Raw genomic sequence first — 17,886 nt, 5'->3', positions numbered from 1 at the left:
AAGTGTTTTCCAATAAGTCAATAAGTGTTTTCCAAATTAAATAAATGTCTTGTTTTGTCCACAACTTAAAGATATTCACTTTACTGTCATAAACGAGTGAAGAAACTAGAAAAGATTCACATTTAAAAAAAAAAAAGCTGGATTCAGAGAATTTTTAAAAGAATGACTCAAACCGATGAATCAATTATCAAAATAGTTGGCAATAAATTTAATATTAGACAATTTAATAATGAACAGTAAATTGATTAACCTTTGCAGCTCTACATTCATTCAGCTTAGGTAGTGCCCAAAAGGGCAGCACCTAAGCCTTATAAAGGGAGGGGAAAGCCTGATGGTATCGCCATATTTCAACAGATTGATGGTTGGGGTGTATTTCATGTTGTTGCATAGTTTCATAAATACAGCAGCTTATGTGCAGTGTGGCTTTCAGCTGACTAGATCTGCATTATCACTACATTATTAAATAAAACAAACAAACTATGATGCTGAGTCTTTTAACTGCTTTTTAGAAACACCTTCAATCTGTACCCTTTTTTTTCTGAATTACCTCAGGCTAAGGTCAGTCCAAGTTCATATTCACTGAGAGCCTTAAAAGGTTTTGCATGCTCTGTCCATGTTGTTTGAACATCTCCTGGTGGCCTAACAGCGACGACCAGTGAGACAGGTGTTAAAACACTGCTTTGCACTTCCATGTGTATGATGTTAGCTTTCACCTGAGAAAATTCCGACATCAAAGTAAAACGAAGGTTAACATTTCCACGAGGCTACTGAAAACTAAAAATTTAATTTTGATAGAAGCCCAAAGTTTCACTAGTACCTTGTAGATTTAAACTGCTGGGCATACAAAGTAAAGCATCAGCACTTCCCTTTACAAAAAATCTAGGGAGTTTTGGTATTTAGTCAGTGGGTTGAGGGATTTAGTGATTTAATGGTTCTCAATTCATTTTATTGGAATAAAGAATGGTTCAGTTTTTAGAAAACTACAGTGAAATGTGTACCCAACTTAAAAATGTACAGTTTCAGCTAAATGTTTCAATCTTGTGACTGTTATCTCATGATGAGCAGTGGACACAATCAAATCCTAAATCAACAACTGCTAAATCCCCCTTACAGATAGGTTTCCCTGAGGCAAAACCTTATCTTCCAAGCAGAAAGTGTGTCTGTTTGGGAGTCTGTGTGCTGAATACTGGTTTGTTTTAACATATAGAAGAAACAGACTATTAGGTGAGGTGTGTTACTGAATGTCAGGAAATCAAATATTAGGAAATGTCTGCTGGCCTCAAACTTGCAGACTGACATCATGTATACAGAGCTACTGTAGGCAACAAGCAGCCCTAAAGGTAAAGTACCTGGGAATGAGAGACACACATACACACACACACACACACACACACACACACACACACACACACACATACAGTACCTGCCGTTGAGCATGGCCAGGAGCTCCCCAGCGTGGTACAGGTCGTTGCGCGTCACCCGGCTGAAGCGGAAGGAGTTGAGGTTGCAGAAGGTGACAGAGGGGAACACCATCGTGGAAGTCGCCACCTCGTCCAGCTGGGTGACATGGGGGTACTGGAAGTATAACTGCACCCGGTCCACACACACCGTCAACAGCAAACCCAAGGAGCTCAGGAAGAACAAAATCCACAGGCTGCGCTTGATATACATCCGCTCATAAGTGAACATGTGCGAGATGCCATGCAGCGTGGACCTGCTGGCGAAATCTTCAATAGGAACCGGCTCCTTGTAGTCCATGTCCTCCGAGTCCGCATTGAGATCCATTACGTCCCCGGGATGAGTTTAGATGAATGAAGGCTATGGGATTGCAAACGAAGGAAACTGGCTTTACAGATAAACAGACGCTTTATTAATGGGAAGGAGGTTAGTGGCTGCAAGTTCACGCCCTTCTACGCATGTATTTCTCATGCAGCTTGTGTGAGATGTTGCGTCACTGACAGCCGGCAAAATACCCCGACATTCAGAGCATTTTACCCAATATATCCTCGAAATACCGAGTCCTTACATGAAAACACTCGAAGAAAGTATAGACGGGGAAAGCATGTGCAGTACCTGGGCTGGGGTCACAGTTCCATCATAAATAGTCCGGTGTGGAGCGCGCATGGATAGATGCCAACGCTGTCCTCTCCTCGCACACTTCTGTGATATTACCGAGTTGATATTTGGCTTCCACGCTCAAAATAAAAAGCAAAAGCACTGAGCAGCAGGTCTGCAAAAAAACAGATCACGCAAATCTGCGAGAAAAGCAGGGAAATCTGAATGAGAAAATCAAAGCGGCGGTATATTCTCTCTCTCTGTACGGCAGAGTAGCCTACACTGACTACGCTTTCCCAGCTCTTCATATACAAACCTAACACGTGCACAATAAACAATATAGCCGCCGATTTCTCGCCTGTTAGCGTTTTAGAAGCAGTCGTCGGGGTGTTCTGGGTTTTTCACAGCCAGCATAAACAGCTGCATCACAGAGGAGCTGGGTCTGTCAGAAAGCTGCCTCGGCGCGCCTCTGCTCGCTTGCATCCATTCCCTCCTCCGAGCTGCCTCCACAACAATGCAGGGATACTTACTTTCCGGTTTCACTTGGATTCCCGCTGGTTTATCCTTGATTTACAGTGTTCGGGGAAAAACATAGCTATGTGTAGGCCTAGCTACCTGGGCAAAGAGAGGCAATTACGGCTCGAAATGCTCAGCGTTATGAATTAAGGGGAAACCACCTCAGGGGTGGTCGCGGTTTGATGGGATCAATTAAATTCGCCCCCAACAGGAGAGAGCCAGGATAGGATAGGTAGGCTCTGTGTTTTACACCAGGTGACGAAGTCCAACGTTGGTGTCATTTCAGCAATATACCGGCTCAAACATAAGATGTTAACGGGTGGAATCCGCCCGTTGAGAACAGCTTCGGAAAATCCGTACCATAACGGTTTAAATTCTAACGGAATGGCAGTAGCATAGCGGCTAGTAAATGTTAAATTAAGCTAGCTAGGTCAATATAAAAAAAATAAAATCACGAACAAATTACAAACTATTGGTAATGTTACACATGATACACTTTGGCTACCACAAAATCACACTAGCTACTAGCTAGCTACAAAAGCACAAGTTGACATTAGCTAGCTAGCTATTACAGTGCCATGAATGTTAAAATGTAGCTAAGGTAACGTTTACTTCATTCTTCTTACTTATTTATATATTACATAAAATAACTGCATGCCTTTAATATTGACTTAGCTACCTTTGAAAAAAAATATGTAAAATATAAAGGTAGCTATATCCTCATAAATTAAGTCGCTAATCCTTGTCCTGCCTCTTTTTCCAACTTCACTTTCCAAAATGTCCGCGAAGGTGCTACGCATGCTCGGAGCACTAGGCTACGTTTTTTTCTGGTTTTTAAAGGCGGTTGGCATGCAAAAAGTTATACTGCTATAATACAACTACTGGATTTTAACTAAAACCGTCACTATTACAAATAATAATCATCCCACTCATTTCCCAATATTCTTTAATTTCAGTTTAAAAGAGCATAACCTCTTGGGGCTGTGTCTACTGTATGAGCACCGCTGCATTGCCGCTTCAGAGCAGAGTGGAGAAAGGTAAGACCGCAATTTTACTCATTAAAACTACTTAAAGTCTCATTCACTGGTAAGCAAACAGAGTTTTCTCCTCCATTCTCCAGCAGTCTTTCAGTATCTCTGGACAGCTCGTACACACGGAATGGCTAGAGTATGCAGCGGGGCAATTGGAGGCAGACCACGAGGCAGTGATTGGTGAGCAGTTTTTACGGGATTACAGCAGCTTTAGATGACGGATCTTTTTCAAAAGCCTATAAGTTATTTATTGCTCTTGGGGACAATTCAGAAAACACAACAACATTGCTCAGAAGGAGACTTTTTTAAACTAAAAATACTGAGTTCTGTGTAGGGCTGGGCAGTATATCGATATTATCGATATTATATCGAAATCGATATACGAGGCTAGATATCGTCTTGGAAATGTAATATGACATAAGTGTTGTCTTTTCCTGGTTTTAAAAGCTACATTTCAGTGAAGTGATGTAACTTTCTGAACTTACCAGACTTACAAGCTGTTTTATTATATATATATACCTTTACCCACTTAGTCATCATATCCACATTATTGATGATAATTTATCTAAAATCTTATTGTGAAAATATTTTGTTAAAGCACCACTTGTCAATGCTACAATATCGTGGCAATATCAAAATTGATGTATTTGGTCAAGAATATCGTAATATGATTGATTTTCTCCAAATCACCCAGCCCTAGTTCTGTGCCATATCCTGGAGTAAATTCAAAACTGTAAACATTGACTCAGTGTAGTGACAGATTCTTAAGTGACAGGAATGAAAATGATAAAAAAAAAAAGTACTTTAGCACTGATGGGTCCACTTCCTGGAAGAAAAACAAACTGCTCACAGAAGATAACTAACAGTTTTTAAAGTTCACACATACATATTGTTACTGCTTTAGGTTCAATACACACCATACTGTACAACTACTCATAAGTGCAACTGACACACTCCTGTATAGACACTCACATTCACATATTAGTACACTAATACACAAATTGTATTTACATGTATGTACACAGAAACTCAACACATACTGTTTGTTTGTAGGTCCAGGTGTATATTTTCCCACAAATACAAACACACATACGCATATGCATACTTGTGTATGCACACATATACCGTAGTGCCTGCATACATATTGTGTACACACATGCACATACAACACATACACATTCACACATGTTTATACATGAGTGCACGCATACACACATTTGTACACAGGCTCACACAAATCCCTAAACAAATCTATTTTCTCTCCTGACCAATTCTCTGTAGTTGACTGAATGGAACATCCAAATATGTCAGAGTGAGTGAGAGAGCCAAACACAGGCAATAAGGCAGATGTGTCGCAAGACTGCCAGTGCCAAATCTGTCATAGAAACCATATTGCCAAGAGGCGAGGGGAGCTCACCCATGAAATTGTTCATAATGCGTCCATAATTGCCATTTGCCATAGTATTGACTGTGACAATGTGGCAGTCAGATAATCTATAAAGCTGGCATCTTATATTGATCAGCAGTGCTGGGAAGATGAGCCATGCTCTGTTCCAGTGAGGTGATGTGAATTCTGGGTAGACATTGTGCGGCACACATGGGTTTGAAATTACAGTAGATATTAAATGACTGAGGTACACTTTGATAGCAGGAGCTGAGATGTAAGCTTTCCTAAATTAAACTTTTATCATGGTTGTTTGTCAGTGCTACAATGATGCTGCAGTAGCTTACTGAGAGGATGGGGAGGTTATGGGGTGAGAAGGAGGGTGGGACGAGCTAGCCTCCGTTTTGTTTGACAATACTTTGAACGTCAACAAGAAGTCACGTCACCCAACATCACTTAGAGCACTTTTAAAAGTTCATGGCATGACAATTTCACTTTATGAGGTTTTTTAACATTAATATGCGTTCCCCCAGCCTGCCTATGGTCCCCAAGTGGTTAGAAATGGCGATAGGTGTAAACTGAGCCCTGGGTATCCTTCTCTGCCTTTGAGAAAATGAAAGCTCAGATGGGCCGATCTGGAATTTTGCTCCTTATGAGGTCATAAGGAGCAAGGTTACCTCCCCTTTCTCTGCTTTGCAGAGAAGTTGGCCCACCCATGAGAAAGAGAGAGACATCATGGCTTCCAAACGAGCAAAGTGGCAGTTGGTCAAGGCCACACCCCCACCCTCCACCTTGCCCCCCCACCCCCACCCCCACCCCTCTCCTCCTCAATAGCTCCAGACACAGTAATGGCACATACTAAGGAAAGCTTATTGTGGGACTGGCTCTAGTGGCTATAATTCTGCACCAAGGCTGAATTTAGGGAAAGAGACTTCAGATACAGTATTAGGGAACCACTAAGGTCTATATAAAAGCATCCAAAGAGCACCATGTCATGGGACCTTTAAGTCTCATAGGAATAAAACAGGAGTAATGCAGGACTTTTTTTCTTCCAATTTTTGTTAGTTGAGAAAAACAGTTACTGATAGGGAATTTAAATGCAAGAGACGAGTGTGAGTGGCGAAGAGGGATGTTTTCACAAAGCAGAAAAGCACTGAGGGAAGAAAATGCATTAACGACAGCTAGCCCTTAGTGTGCGCTTCCACACAGACATATGAATATAAAAAGCATACACATTAAAAGTTCCCTGTGTCTGTGCTCTTTGTTTTTCTCTTACATTGCTGCAGTTGAAAACAATGACGTCAACAGCCTCCTTTGCACATGGTGCGCATCAGCTATCTAAAAGTAGAGCTGATTTTAGCTTGAAGTATGAAAGAAATCATAGCTTAACAACCAAAACTAGGCATTTTTTTACTATTCTAAAAACAAAAATGGATTAATAAGTGTGTTTATCTGCTCTAATGTAACCCGCAAACATTAGCATATATGGCAAAAGTTCCTTCCAAAGAGCATGAAATAAAATCAATACATTATTTTGTGTGATTATAATTATATAAGACCTGTGTGTGAGCCAAGATGCTATAGAGTTTAGGAAAAATATAGCAGCTCTGTCCTGCTATTTAGTGGATTTGGGAAAATTTACTCTCCAGCAGTCAGACTTTGAACTGTTTTAGGGCGTTTTCACACATACCTCGTTTGGTCCGGACTTTCAGACTTTTTAGTTTGATCCGAACCAAAATTACAGGTGTGAAACCTCCCCCGGACCACGGTCCGGATCAAAAGACCAAATTTTGGTCCGATAAAAAGAGGTGGTCTCGGTCCGGACCAAACTGAACCATGGTCTGGTTCGTTTGTAATGTGAAAACATTTTTTGGATGGTTCGGACTTTCGGACCAAATACAAGAAGCTCTGGCAGGCTCCCCTTGTGTTACAAGACCGGGGAAGCTCCCTTAAGGAACAGCTCGGTGCTTAGTGAGAGAGAGAGAGAGAGAGAGGTGAATGCGTCGCCCAGAAGACAGCTGTCGGCTATCAGAGCAGAGAATACATCAGCAGTTTATTTGTTAAGTGGTAGTAAATGTACAGTGTAGGTTTCAGTTTGTCTCTGAATAAATGCTCCAGAAAGAAAGTTCCCGTATCTTGCATCTCAACATCACAACAAAAGGGGAGAGCAGCAGTCAGTTGAAAAAACTCAGACACAGAGAGAGGGACGGGGATGCCCGCCTACAAACCAATCAATTATAATTATCTGGAGACGCAGCTCACGTATGTGATGACGGCAGGACGTAGTTTTGTCACATATAGATCTTTAGTGCGCTTGCAAAACTGCAGTGTGAAACCAAAACTTACCAGATCAAATGTATACAATGTAACAAAAACATGAACCTTGGTCCGGACCTTGGTTCGGACTTTCATGTGTGAAAACGCCCTTAGAGCGCTTGTTATGAGGACCATTCACATGTTAAATGGTAGATAGTAGGGGTGTGACAAAACACCCAGCTCACAAAACAAGATGAGACACGAGATTGGGTTCACGATATTGAGATGAGACAAGATTATAACACTATTTTACAGAAATCGAAAGTCAAAAAATTAAAACCGAGCACTGAAAAGTTTTGCCATGAACTCAAATGACTGGCTTCTTCCTGTATAAAGTTACACCGTTATTTATTCCATATGTATGGTGGAAAGAGAGTCTCTTCACTTAGAGAACCAAGGTCACAACATAACTAAGCGTTTCTGGCAGTAGTTGAGACCAAATGTTTTGTGCTTGAATTTGTCATTGTACAGTAGACAGAGAGTAATAAAGCTTATTAGTGGTCCAAGCAAAGCTACGCCGTTCGCACAGCAGGGCTGTGGAACCCTATTGGTTTCCTAAGGTTTCTTATTATTTTTCTCCGCGTAAAACAGATGCTACAGCCTAAACCGTACATAGTGTGAGAGATACACGTTTGGCTCTATAACTCCTTCCCTAAAAATACACATATCCACGCGTTTCCTGAATTCAGCTGAATCTCGTGACCACGCACATTTCCGCCTAGACTTTTATGTGCAAAAAAAATCACGATTTATCGCAAACCTACTTTTTCTAACTCCTCCTAGACCGTGTGACCGACTGCACGAAAGGTTGGTAGGTAGCATCTCCAGACTGACCTGACCAAAATTTCTTAAAAGAATTATTATCTGATAAAAATTGCGCAAATTACACACAAACAATTTTTTTTAGCTAGCTACGAAAACACCAACTTTGCAATATCTCGGCCAAAATTAATGCTAACAACCTGAAACTTTAGAATCTTGTTTGCCATGACCCTCTGGGGCTCCCCACCAAATATTACGAACATTGGATTCACCACTTACACTAATGTAAGCAACTTCAAATTTACAGTGTAGATGTACAATGGTTCATGGACCTCACATACCAACTTTTTCGAACTCCTCCTAGGCTGTGCGACCGATCTCCACAAAATATGGTACATAACATCTCCAGATGGACGTGACAAAAAGTTATCAAAAGAATTTTGCTACGTTAAAGTATGCACAATTTACAATCAAACAAATTTTCGTAGTTAGCCACAAAACACAAACTTTAACATATTTTGGCCAAATTAACGCTGCCTTCACATTGGCAGTTGAAATCAGCTCCTTAATATGCAATATGCCCTTAGCGGACGTCGTACTACACCATTGAAAAGCTTCGGAAGCGACTCACAAAAATGGCAGAGAGACTAGAACGACTGATAAGTGTCTGAATGTACGATTCTCTCTGATCTCTCTTATACAGATATAAATAGAAAGGCTGCTGCGTGGAGAAAAATTGCCCAGGCCGTTGACATGTCACGTCGGTTAAATGTGATATAGCGGTATAATGTCAATAGTTTGATGTCTGTTGCTAGCTAACCAATTAGCATTAGCAGGTTAGTTTATCAGTACCATAGCAACGCTAACTTCCGCTGGAATTGTCGGATAGGAACTGTCCGTAGCCTGTCGCAAGAGTTAAATTTTTTGAACGCATCTGGATGACCAACTGACACAATTTTTTTTGCACCGCACTTGTTCGGACCCGGTTCGGACCCATTCGCATGCGGTCTGCGAATCTCCATAGGAACTGAATGACTTTTCGTTTCGAAGCCGTATCAGAGCTGATTTCAACTGCCAGTGTGAAGGCGGCGTAATAGGTATCAGATCAAAACTTTGTATTATTGTTCGACATCCCACTCCGAGCCTCTGTACCACATTTTGTGAAGATCGGCCATTAGGGGGCGCTATAATGAACATAGACGCATTTTGGCAAATAAGTCAATGCATTTAAATGGGAAATTTGCAATAGCAATATCTCTATGATGATGATATCTCTATCATCACAAAACTTGAGATTATTGTTCTACATGGAACTCTGCGGCTCTACACCAGATTTGGTGATGATCTGCCTTTAGGAGGCGCTATAATTGAGGTAGAAGCGTTTGGCCTTTTACTCAATGAATGGGAAATTTTCATTTGCATTTCACTACAGACTTTTGAAGCTCACACTTAGTGAAATTTCCTGACTTTTGCCTCGCCACCGTCGTGCTTTGGGTTCTCCTTTTGCGGGCTCCGCTGTCGTGGGTTCCGCTTTTGTGGGCTCCGCGTGTCATCAGGGGCGACTCGCCCCGGGGAGGCTTGGACCCCGTCATAACTGCTTGCAGTTCTAGTTTTTATATTTTTTCACATTGATTACGTTCTAAAAAACAAATAAATTACTATCAAACACTCAACAGATGATTTTTGTGAAGACAGATGCTATTTTCTCCTCCTCCTAATTGCAGGACTAAACAAGAAAGTAGGCTACTCTAGTATCGGTTTATGACCATTATATGACGAAGGGAGAACATTTCCCTTTGTATAATATCATTAAAAGTAAAGTTAGATTTTACTGTCCGCTTCCCGACTCATTTTAACAGAGAAAGTGGGGAAAGAGAGTGGTCTGCAGCGCCACAGTGAACTGCACTCTGCAGATGCGTGTGTCTTGGCCAAGAGAGGGGAGAGAGAGAGAGAGAGAGAGAGAGAGAGAGAGAGAGAGAGAGAGAGAGAGGAGGTACTCTATAACATTCTAACAATTGGTTTTAAAGGCAGCTTTTTTTTTTTCTGCTATCGCTCTGCAAAAGTAAACTCTGAGTCAACTTTGGAGAACGTCCGGGTGATTTTCTATGCTAATATTAAGGCTGCTGCTCTGCACCTGTACTTGCACTGATATCGCAAGACACTTTTCACCTCGACGAGAAATCTCGTCACGTTTAATGTCGCGAGATCTCGTCACACGTCTAGTAGATAGTATTTAACTGTTGTCTCTAGATTGCAAATTTCACAGATTGCTCATTTGCATAAACTGCTTAGATTATTAATTGTACTTTGACCTGGACGCTGAACAACCTCCTACTGAACCACTCTGTAAACTATGTCCTGTTTGTTGTTGTCCATCAGTGTTGTTTAGGTGTTTTGTGTTATTTGTATCAATCCTGGCTGCAAACCAATTTCCCTGGAAGGGACCATAAAGATACTTTAAACTTTGAGTAACCACATTAAAAGGTAACTCAAAGGTAACCCTAAAATTCAGCTTGAACTCTCCCTCCAAGCATATTAAAAAAATGCAACAGAGGAGTGAGGCAGCAATGACTGTGTGAGGTTTGCATTGGACAGGGGACAAGGGGGAGACTGGTTTACCACCACTCAATGTAGCATGAACAGCAATGTAGAGCTGGTAGTCAGAGCAACCAGCCATGAGAAGCTACTGTCAGACTCTGTTTCTTTGCTGGATAGATTGGATGTCTGGTGGAGCTTTGGCAGTAACTAGGAGCACATTTATGGTCCTTTGGGTATCTGGGCCAGATGTACTTGAACGCTTTTGGGCCCACTTCAGGCGTATTTGTTTCGCAACGAGCGTACAACAGGCCACACTGAGGTAAAAGCGCGACTGCCTGTCGCGGGGACTGAAAATGGCAAATTGCGCTTTTCCGTGTCATGCATATGCATTCATGGGAGGGTGAAGGGGAAAGTGGGATTTTCCAATAAAGAGATGGGAGGAGAAGCGTAAAGTGCGCCTTATTATGTATTCCGTGGTATACAAAAAACGCCAAAGAAAAGCGCGCCTCAATTTTGTGGTGTAAACCAGCCGCAAGCTGGTTTCCTCGCATATGCCTCCTGGTGAAATGGCAATCTGAGCAAGATGAAGCTAGGCCAAGGAGATGAGCTGAAAAGATTTTTGCCACAAGGATCACACTTTTTCAGTTGAGTAAACACGAAATCATTAAGCGTTACAGATTAAGCAGCCATGCAGTATTACAGTTACTGGAAGAAATCAAAGATGACATTGAATCTCCGACTCAGCGTTCACATTCCATTCCAGCAGTCGTTAAACTCCTCGATACATTACAAATATTGGCATCAGGATCATTTCAAACAGTCATAGCATCAGGAGGCGCTGATTACCCGATGAACTGCAGGTTTGTTAAATATGACGTGAGCTGAAGTATCACAGCGTGCGCTTTCTGCAGGTTGGCCATGGCGCTGATAACGCTACTTTCGCTAATGTACGTACATCTGGCCCCTTGTGTTGTAGCTGGGCTAGTAGCTCTACTATTAGAAGCTCTCTAGTGTGTGTGTGTGTGGTGTTGGGGTTATCGCGGTTACCATTGCTGTCAACACTAAATATATTGTTAAACTCTAAATAAAGCACAGTTATCATAGTCATTACTTTCTTATCAAAACATATCAACTGTTATATAATGCAAACTGCTTCAATACCAATCAGCATATTATATATAGATAATATGGAGAATGGTAGAGGACTTGTATGGAAAGTGCAACAAGAGGTTCATCTCCATAACACTTTGTGAGGTTGAGTCTCCTTTAATATTTCATTTGGAAAACACTTACACACACACACACACTCACTGGTGAGAGTAGGTCAACACACATGGGAACATTATCCAATATCTCCTCCCCTCTCTTCTCTCTTGTGTCCTCCTTTCCTTTCAGCTCACTCCATGCAGATTGGCTTTTACTTTGGCCAAGGCTACGTAGTGTGCCAACCAACTCAGTGGGAGTTGGCAGGGAATATAAATACACTCAGGGGTCCCATTGACAAGTCTCTTTAGTTATAATTGGGCAAGCAGGACACAGAGGGAGCAAGAGGCTCTTGACCCTGTTGATTTGAGACTGTTTCCAGCCCACACCTAAACCTGCTTCCAAGCAACTGTTGTCTTGGCGCTGGGCCAGAGGATGACATCATCAGAAGGTGACAGACAAGGTCTTCATAGACAGATGGTCTTTAGATCAAATAATAGGCTCGTTCGAGATGAACTGCGCCTCGCCTTTAAAGTGGACGAGAGCAGGCGGCAGCAACCGGGGGCGGTGACAAAAATCCGGTCTCAAGTCGGACAGTTTCCAGCCGATTCCAGCAGCCTTCAGGCTGAACAGGAAGTGACAGAAACACTGTGGTCCGATTCCGATTTAATAAAATGTTATCAGACCCATATATCAGCTTGTACAGTCTCCAGTTGTTTTTATTATGACAGAGTAGCTGTCAAAATGCTCTACATGTGATCTGTTGCTGATTTGAATTAACAACAGACTATAGATGATATAGATGATGGTCTCTCTGACTTCTAAACATAACTATCAGTCACACAGCATGTGTTCTGTACAGAATAAGCTTTTAAATCAGACAAATCACTGTTAAAATCCCTCCAATTCAAAATCAATAAAAAGTTTATATAAAACGTCATCATGTTGAGTCGATTCTGAACCAATCAGCTGTTAGATCAGCTGAGAGGCCGGCGTTTCCCAGCATGCCCTGGGTCCGGCTGGGTCTTGCAGTTGGTGGAGAACAACTGCGGCGCCTGGCTCTAAAAACTGCGGCCGCCTTGGTCTCGTGAGATTATTGTTGCCAACGTGTGCATGACGTCAGAGCAAGTCGGGATCAAGTCGGACACAAATCTAACCGGCATGCATTGGGCGCCGATCGCCGGTGATCAATTCTGCGCAGATCTGGCTCATCTCGAACGAGCCTATTGAGTATCTGCAGGTTCCAGCCCAGACAGATGCATACTAGCCTTTATTGACATTGGGGGAATTCATAAAGCCCTGATACCCCCAATTGCACCACAGCTCTTTGTGATGCATTTTACCAAGATACTTCACCTTTGTATGAAGTGATGTTGTACTGAGGCATGTGCAACTTTATAAGGGTAATGCTTCTCAACTTTCCTGGCCTTGTAAATCGTTATCTGTTCCTGAGTGAATCCAAGAGCAAATCATGCCAGGCTTTTGCTAAGCAGGAAGTTTACAATCCTTCATGCATCTATTTTTCATGTCGGCAAATTGCCAAGTAAGGAAATTGCCTGCAAAGTGTCATTCTTGCTTTGATTGTCAAGTTTGACTTGCGCCTTTTCGGTAATTAAGTCTAAAGGAGGAATTTTGAGCTATTGCTAAAAGGCCTAGCCATTATATCTTAAGGCATTTTGATATCAGTGTCTGCTTGGCACAGATGGACATGGTGGAATGCAATTTGTGAGACAGAAGGTAATGTCATCTCATCACTGCTATTTCTACCCCTCTTAGAGTGGTTGCTTGTGTCTGAGCAGGGGTTATTCATCAGTGTCTTCAGGTCAATACAGCATCAGGTCTTTCTGCTGCAAGATTGATTCTCTGCCACTGGAAAAAAAAAGTCATCCACAACTTTGTGCACTTATAGCCTCGGCCTCGACCTATGATGAGTGCCATGAGATATTTGGGGAGCTGGTTATGCAAGACTTTTACACTTATTTTGCACTTACTGTGTTGACATTTTAACAAATCTAGGCAGCAGGCAAAACCAGTGAAATGTTTCAGCTAATGCGCTGTTGGAAGCATTTTGGCTTGAAGGCAGATGCTCTTTCACTACTAATATCCAGAACAACACAGCTACATGTAGGCTTTTTATATTTTAAAAGGTAAGCTAATGATCAAATAACTTCTTTATATTTTTCATGAGCAAAACATGCTGCTGAGAATCGCTGCTAATCGCTGCGTATTTGGTGATGACTTGTGTTACTGTTACACCGTTTTGAGTGATTGTTGTCCACAGCTGAAGCCCCATTATGCCACAGCATGGGAACTCCACCTCAGTCCTTTGCACACAGACTTCCACCCTCATGAGGAGTGCGAAAGAACATTTAAATTAGCCTTAAGTAGGAATTAATCCTAATGACTTCTTTTCATTGACAACTAATTAAATATTCACATTCCGGCTCCAATCTAACCCGCCCACACCCCCTCATTGTCTCTGTCTCTTATTTCATTTGTGGTCTGCTGCACAGTATTCTGCTGTACTTGAGAGAAAGGCAAAAGTAAATGGTATTGTGCCACTGCATGTATGAGATATGAGCTTAGCAAAATGGGCACCTAGTCTATAATATGACACGAAAGGAATTCGTTTTTATTGACGAGATAATTGAAAATTAAATCGCCAGCAATTACTTTTTATAGCTGACCACTAAGAGTGCTTATAGGGATACTTATTGTGAATGAATATTGAAATGCAGGATTTTTAAGTCCGGTATTAAAATCGCACATGTGAAATGCCAAGGAACTTTTTCAACACAATTACTAAGGAGACAGTTTTTTTGCTCCAAGGCAATTCTGAAAGAGACCTAAGGAATATTCTTGATATAGACATTTTGAGATTCCCTTTTTATGATTTACCAAGCAGCTGGCTGGCCACATGGGCCCCAATCAATAGCTTTAACTCATTTTGTTAGCTCTGTAGGACAGAATGAAATAAAGGCAAGAGCTGAGTAAAGCCCTCCACTACTCTTAAGAATGGATCAGCATCTGTTTTCGGTGAAACCAGATGAAATATCGGAGTGTACTAGTCAAGGAGAGGACAAGAAAAACCTTTGCATCCTGCACCAACAAGATTAGTTCACCGTAGGCTAGGGTGTAACACTGCCTAGCTTTATATCATAATATAAATCCAAATCTTTTAAATGCAAAAGTCTGATAATAAAACATGTTTTGTTTTTAAGATTATTTTTGGCCATTTTAGGCCTGTATTTGATAGGATAGCTGAGCAGTCTTGAAAGGGGAGGAAGAGAGGCAATGACATGCAGCAAAGGGCCGCAGGTCTGAATCAAGCCTGAGCCTCTGTACATGCGGCACACGCTCAACCAGGTGAGTTACCCAGGCGCCCCATAATAAAACATTTTTAATCATGAAGGGAGTGATCATGTCTTTTTGAGTACAGTAGTGTAGTATATACAGGAGCAAGAACAACATTGTGACCATCCATACACTCACCATTCTAACTTAATTTACTTATTTGACCTTTCAAAATTATTAGAGGTCCAAGTTAATTGTCTACTCTCTCTAACTTCCGCTCATTGTGTAGACAGTAGTCATACATGAAAGTAATATTGCACTGATCAGTGAAGTTCTAAGATTACACTCTCTGTCTCTCTGTGGTTCCAGTTGAAAGAAAATGAATTGACAGAATACACGACAGATTGGGAAATACGAAGTTTAATGTCAGAACTGTGTTTTTAAACTCACATCATCTTTAGAAATCAAACAGCATAAATTCACCACCTACATTCATAACTGTAACATGTATGACTCATACTGTATGTTACCTTTGACGGTTTATCATATTGTGAAGAAAACTTGTTTGTGATATGAAAGAATTTAACAATTTGTGCAGTGACACATTTACTGTTATCACAGCACACTTATTCAAACTGACGCTTTCTCTGTTAAACTGTGCTAATTGACATTAGATATTTTCTCTCATTTCCCTTAGGGAATAATTATGTTGACAGCCGCTGACAAGTATAAATGTGCAGTGCAATAAAAACATGCTTTACAAAACAGCTCCACAAGCTCCCGTCACTGCTGTACTGTATGTTGTTATTTTAATTAGATGTCCGTATTAAAACCGATATCAACATACAGCCGGCTTTTATTTTAATCAGTTATTTATTATTCCATACACAGTTCGTACTAAAGCTACTTTCATCTGTCTGTTTCTTGTTGGGTTAGGTGATTTCTTCCTGTTTTTTCAATCGGGAATTTTTAATTATCATTTCCAGTTCAAGTTAGTATCTGATCCTGAAGGCCCTCTAATGGCCCAACACACACAGTGTGGCAAGGATGACGCAACATGGTATGTCAGTTTTTAATCACCGTCCTCTTCCCTCTATTACTCAGTGAGGGACGCCAGAAGCAGCAGCCTCCTTTTCCACTCCAGTAGACCCTATCACTGCTGCACCCGTGGGCCAGGACCCGGCAGCACGGCTGCAGCTGAGACCAGGGCAGAGGGGGAACAGGGCAGAGGGAACAGGCAAGCAGCTAGAGGGGAAAGCAGCACCAGGAGGACGGTGATGGATGAACAGTACTCCACAGGATCAATCGGGCACTCGTTGCCACAGCAGATCATCTAATGTACTGCTGCACCAACTCGTCCCTGCCCCCCATAAACCACATCACCCCCGCAGCCTATATGGCACCTTTTTGCCAGATATATAGAGAGAGGCAGACTGAAAACAGAGCAAGGAAGGACACATGAGAGGGAAAGTGAGCTGGTGAGGAAGCAAGAGAGAGAGGGAGGGGAGGAGGTTGGGGGGGGTATAGTGGGAGGATGTATTGATTGTTTTCACTGGGGAATAATTGCAATTAAAGGTTGCAAACAGACCAGTGGATCAGTTTTGCAGCTGTCACCCAGCAGGCACGTGGAAACATTGATGCATCCCTACACATTTCCCCGGCCAGCAGGGAAAAGTGTTAATACACTGACTGTCCCTGTAGAGTGTGTGTGGATTAGTGCCAGTCGGCTGTCATTTAGAGCTGCAAAATCTCACACATTATAAAGTATTTTACTGACAACTAACACCACAGCCACAAACAGATATAGGCAGAAGTAGCAGTGTTACATTCTTAGATCAGAAGGAGATTAATTTCGCGACATTTCATCCCTGCATTTCAATGAGATTCTTGTCCTAATGTTAAAATCCAAATGTCCTTATTGCCCTTTTGTTCTTGTCATCTTTCTCTGGTGTTGAAATTGTTGATGGCTGTATTACTCAACCTCTCCTGTTATTTATTATCTTTCGAAAAGTTTGTTTGGTGAACAGTACAAATGCTCATCAAAAGCAAGAGAGGGTTATGGACACAAAGGGCTGTTATATGTTTCAGGATATGAGTGGGTTTTTTTGGGAATCCAGGACTCCATGAAGAAAGAAAGAACGGATCGCTTTGTAAGTGACCGAAATAACAATGCAAAGGCCTTATTAGAAACAGCATGGCTCCATCAAAATTTCTTTTTTGTTGAACTAAAGTCACTGTTGAACTAAGGCCTGTAGAAATAGCATTCTACAAATCAAAACGTTTGTAGCTTAAGGATATATTTAATAAATGTCTGGGCATATGTGAGTGTTGTGTTTACAGCTAGTTTTTCTGCCCTCAAATGGCTAAAAAAAATCAATTAATATTGCTTAAAAGACACACTCACTTGCCTCACACAGCATTACATGGCAGCACTATTAACAAAATATGCTGGAATGAATAACTGTATACTAACAGTAATAGTAGTTTCTAATCTTAATGGGGTTTCAATCTTTTAGCTTTGCAATGGCAACAGTTTGAGCTTTTCAAACAGTGTCACATTGGCATAATCAACAGTTACTTTGCGATAACCCTGCATGACAATCTATCACAGACCCAATCAGTGCATCCCATTAATTTATTTGGGAACTTCAATTTCCTGCCCATGTGTGCGAGACATCTTTATGGGAACCAAATTGACTATTCATTAACGAGGGGAAGCTGTATCAAGAGCAAACATCTTTAATTAACACATCCCCAGCACTTCCTGTCTTTGATCTCCCCATTTGA

General features: G+C 41.5%; 1 protein-coding gene and 1 long non-coding RNA gene across 5 annotated transcripts in view; one reads left to right on the top strand and one right to left on the bottom strand.

Moving 5' to 3' along the window:
• Positions 1-3,310, bottom strand: part of asic1b (acid-sensing (proton-gated) ion channel 1b) — a 198,822-nt gene extending 195,512 nt beyond the window's left edge. Inside the window, exons 1-2 of one of the 4 annotated variants that reach the window (XM_039798200.1) lie at positions 3,251-3,310; positions 1,424-1,818 (exon numbers count right to left, since the gene is read on the bottom strand). In XM_039798200.1, the coding sequence (XP_039654134.1) occupies positions 1,424-1,785 (362 nt within the window). In that variant the 5' untranslated portion in view covers positions 1,786-1,818; positions 3,251-3,310. The other 3 variants (XM_039798201.1, XM_039798199.1, XM_039798198.1) reach the window with 3 other exon arrangements.
• LOC120557658 lies at positions 1,777-16,579 on the top strand. The gene is made up of 5 exons (XR_005638990.1): positions 1,777-1,884; positions 3,528-3,608; positions 3,692-3,782; positions 15,047-15,171; positions 16,204-16,579. It is a non-coding gene; the product is annotated as an uncharacterized LOC120557658 (long non-coding RNA).
• Positions 16,580-17,886: the final 1,307 nt, after the last annotated feature.

The sequence above is a fragment of the Perca fluviatilis genome, chromosome 4 (genome assembly GCF_010015445.1).
Source record: "Perca fluviatilis chromosome 4, GENO_Pfluv_1.0, whole genome shotgun sequence".
NCBI classification, from domain to species: Eukaryota; Metazoa; Chordata; class Actinopteri; order Perciformes; family Percidae; genus Perca; species Perca fluviatilis.
The sequence above is the reverse complement of the archived record's forward strand: the minus strand, read 5'-3'. Positions and strand labels throughout refer to the sequence as shown.